At 52.1% G+C, this 1,971-nt stretch overlaps 1 protein-coding gene across 1 annotated transcript; it reads right to left on the bottom strand.

The window, feature by feature from the left end:
- On the bottom strand, positions 1–1,971 carry FVEG_06254 (hypothetical protein). Its single transcript, XM_018894574.1, has 3 exons — positions 1,685–1,971; positions 459–1,626; positions 1–407 (listed from the first exon to the last, which is right to left on the bottom strand). Exons 1-3 carry the CDS (start codon positions 1,752–1,754, stop codon positions 374–376), a joined length of 1,272 nt encoding a protein of 423 aa, XP_018751669.1. The 5' UTR covers positions 1,755–1,971; the 3' UTR covers positions 1–373.

Raw genomic sequence — 1,971 nt, 5'->3', positions numbered from 1 at the left:
TTTTTGTAATAAAAGTTGATAAAAAAAAGAGGAAAGGTCAAAGTTGGTATGGTATGATAAGGTATGGTATAGTGATGTGGTATGGTAAGTAATAGCAGCAGTAAAGACATCGAAAGGGTGTCGTCTCAACGAGATGCCACTCTCGACTTCTCATTACAGCAGTAGGGTGCATGAGTATTGGGTAGTGATTCCGTTAAAACGAGACACAACGACAGAAGACGAAAATGAAGAAAACAACCAAGAAATACAATAGCCGCGCCGATCCAATCCAGTCCGCCCGTCCCAAATCTCAGCCATGGTCGTGGTGGGTTTATTCAGGTCCCTACTAAAAGACCGTGTTTATTTTCCGAAGACATGACATACAATTCATTGCTTAGATAAAGTTCATAAGCCAAGGAACAATCGCGCTGTCAAACGTTAGCATGGAATCACCAGTCAGGAGATAGGTCTGTACTCACCCAACTGCAACCGTGGCACCCAGGCCAAGTAACGCCCGGTTCTTCACCTTCTCTTTCCTTAATTCCGTCTCAGTTTTCACCTTCTTGGCCCTAGGCTGCTCTGGTATCTTTTCTAGCCCTTCGCTGTCCTTGTCGCCAACAGAAATATCTGCAGCCTTTCGCTTGCTCTTCTTGGCTGAACCTGGGGCCTCATCGACCTCGTCTTGTTCCTCGTCAGCCTTGGTCTTCTGGACCATCTCCTTAGCTGCTTCCATCATTTGGGCAATCTCTTCGGCAGTTGGAGGCTCACCCGCTGTGGGCAGAGGAAGCTCAACTTCTGTGATCGTGCGCTTAGTCTCAACACCGTCCTCATCTTTGACGATATCCTCCTCAACGTGCACCTTGACCTTGGGGTCCTCTTCCCTGGGCTCCAGAACGATAGCTGGCTCAAACTCGGTCGATTGCAGAACAATGTCTTCACGCTTGGTCTCCTCGACCTTCCCCTCGGTCTCAGCCACGCCATTTACGAGATCAGTCTTCTCGGTGATCGTCTCCACAGTTTCGGCCTTGGCGCGGGTGCTTCGCTTTCGAGGCGAGGCAGGGGCGCGCCTGGTGCTCTTTGTGGGACTAGCAGAACGACGAGATCGAGTACTTCGAGGAATAGTTGAGGGGGTGGGAGGTGCAAGCACAGGATGCGACGCCTTAGCAAGATCAAACTTGGGAGGGGCGGTAATGCTCTTCTTGGGCGAAGAAGAGTCTGGAGTTGTGGTCACGGTGATCTTGGCGGGATCGAGAAGCGCGCGAATCCAAGGAGCAATCTTGTACTCCTCGGCGAGGACGAGAGCCTGCTCCGGAGGGATCCAGATGTTGCCGGCAGTCTCCTCGGGGCTCGTAGTAGGAAGAGACTTGATGTACCTGCGCTCTGCCTCCTCGTGGGATGCTTCAGCATAAGGGAAGCTCGCCTTGAACATTCCTGTCGCCGAGACGTAACCGTCAAAGCTGCGTCGCATCAAGAAGTAGCTGGAAGGGCTCGATTTGAAGATGCCCGAAACGATGCCCTTGGGAAGGGGGGCTCGGAGATGCGCATAATCGAAAACGCCAAGAGCCGCCTGCTCAGTTTCACCAGTGCCGGCCATCTTAGGTGTCAGCTTGGTTTGTCCGAGACGTCTACGCGCGACCAAATCCGTGTCTAGAAACAATTGTAAGCTTGCGATCTCGCGACACTGAAATAGCTTGGGAGTGTTTACAATCCGGGACATCCTCTGTCATGAGAGGATTGTGCTTAGAGGGCAGTGTGCGTTCTTGATGGGAGGCCATTTTGAATGATGCTTATGCGCAACACGACCGATTTGTAGAGCCGACAAATCGAAGCGTAATCGCGATGGGCGGCAGTGTTTGCGCTCGTATACCGGGGCGCAAAAGATGATAAATTAGGTAGTAGAGCCTGTGTAAGGATAAAAGTCGCGTCAGTGATCGATTGCGATGAAAGGTGGTCGTTTCCAGACGGGGCTCGATTTCCGGGGGGGGGGGGGGG

Source organism: Fusarium verticillioides, chromosome 2 (assembly GCF_000149555.1).
Source record: "Fusarium verticillioides 7600 chromosome 2, whole genome shotgun sequence".
NCBI lineage: Eukaryota > Fungi > Ascomycota > Sordariomycetes > Hypocreales > Nectriaceae > Fusarium > Fusarium verticillioides.
Note: the sequence above shows the minus strand (reverse complement) of the source record. Positions and strands in the feature narration are given on the sequence as shown.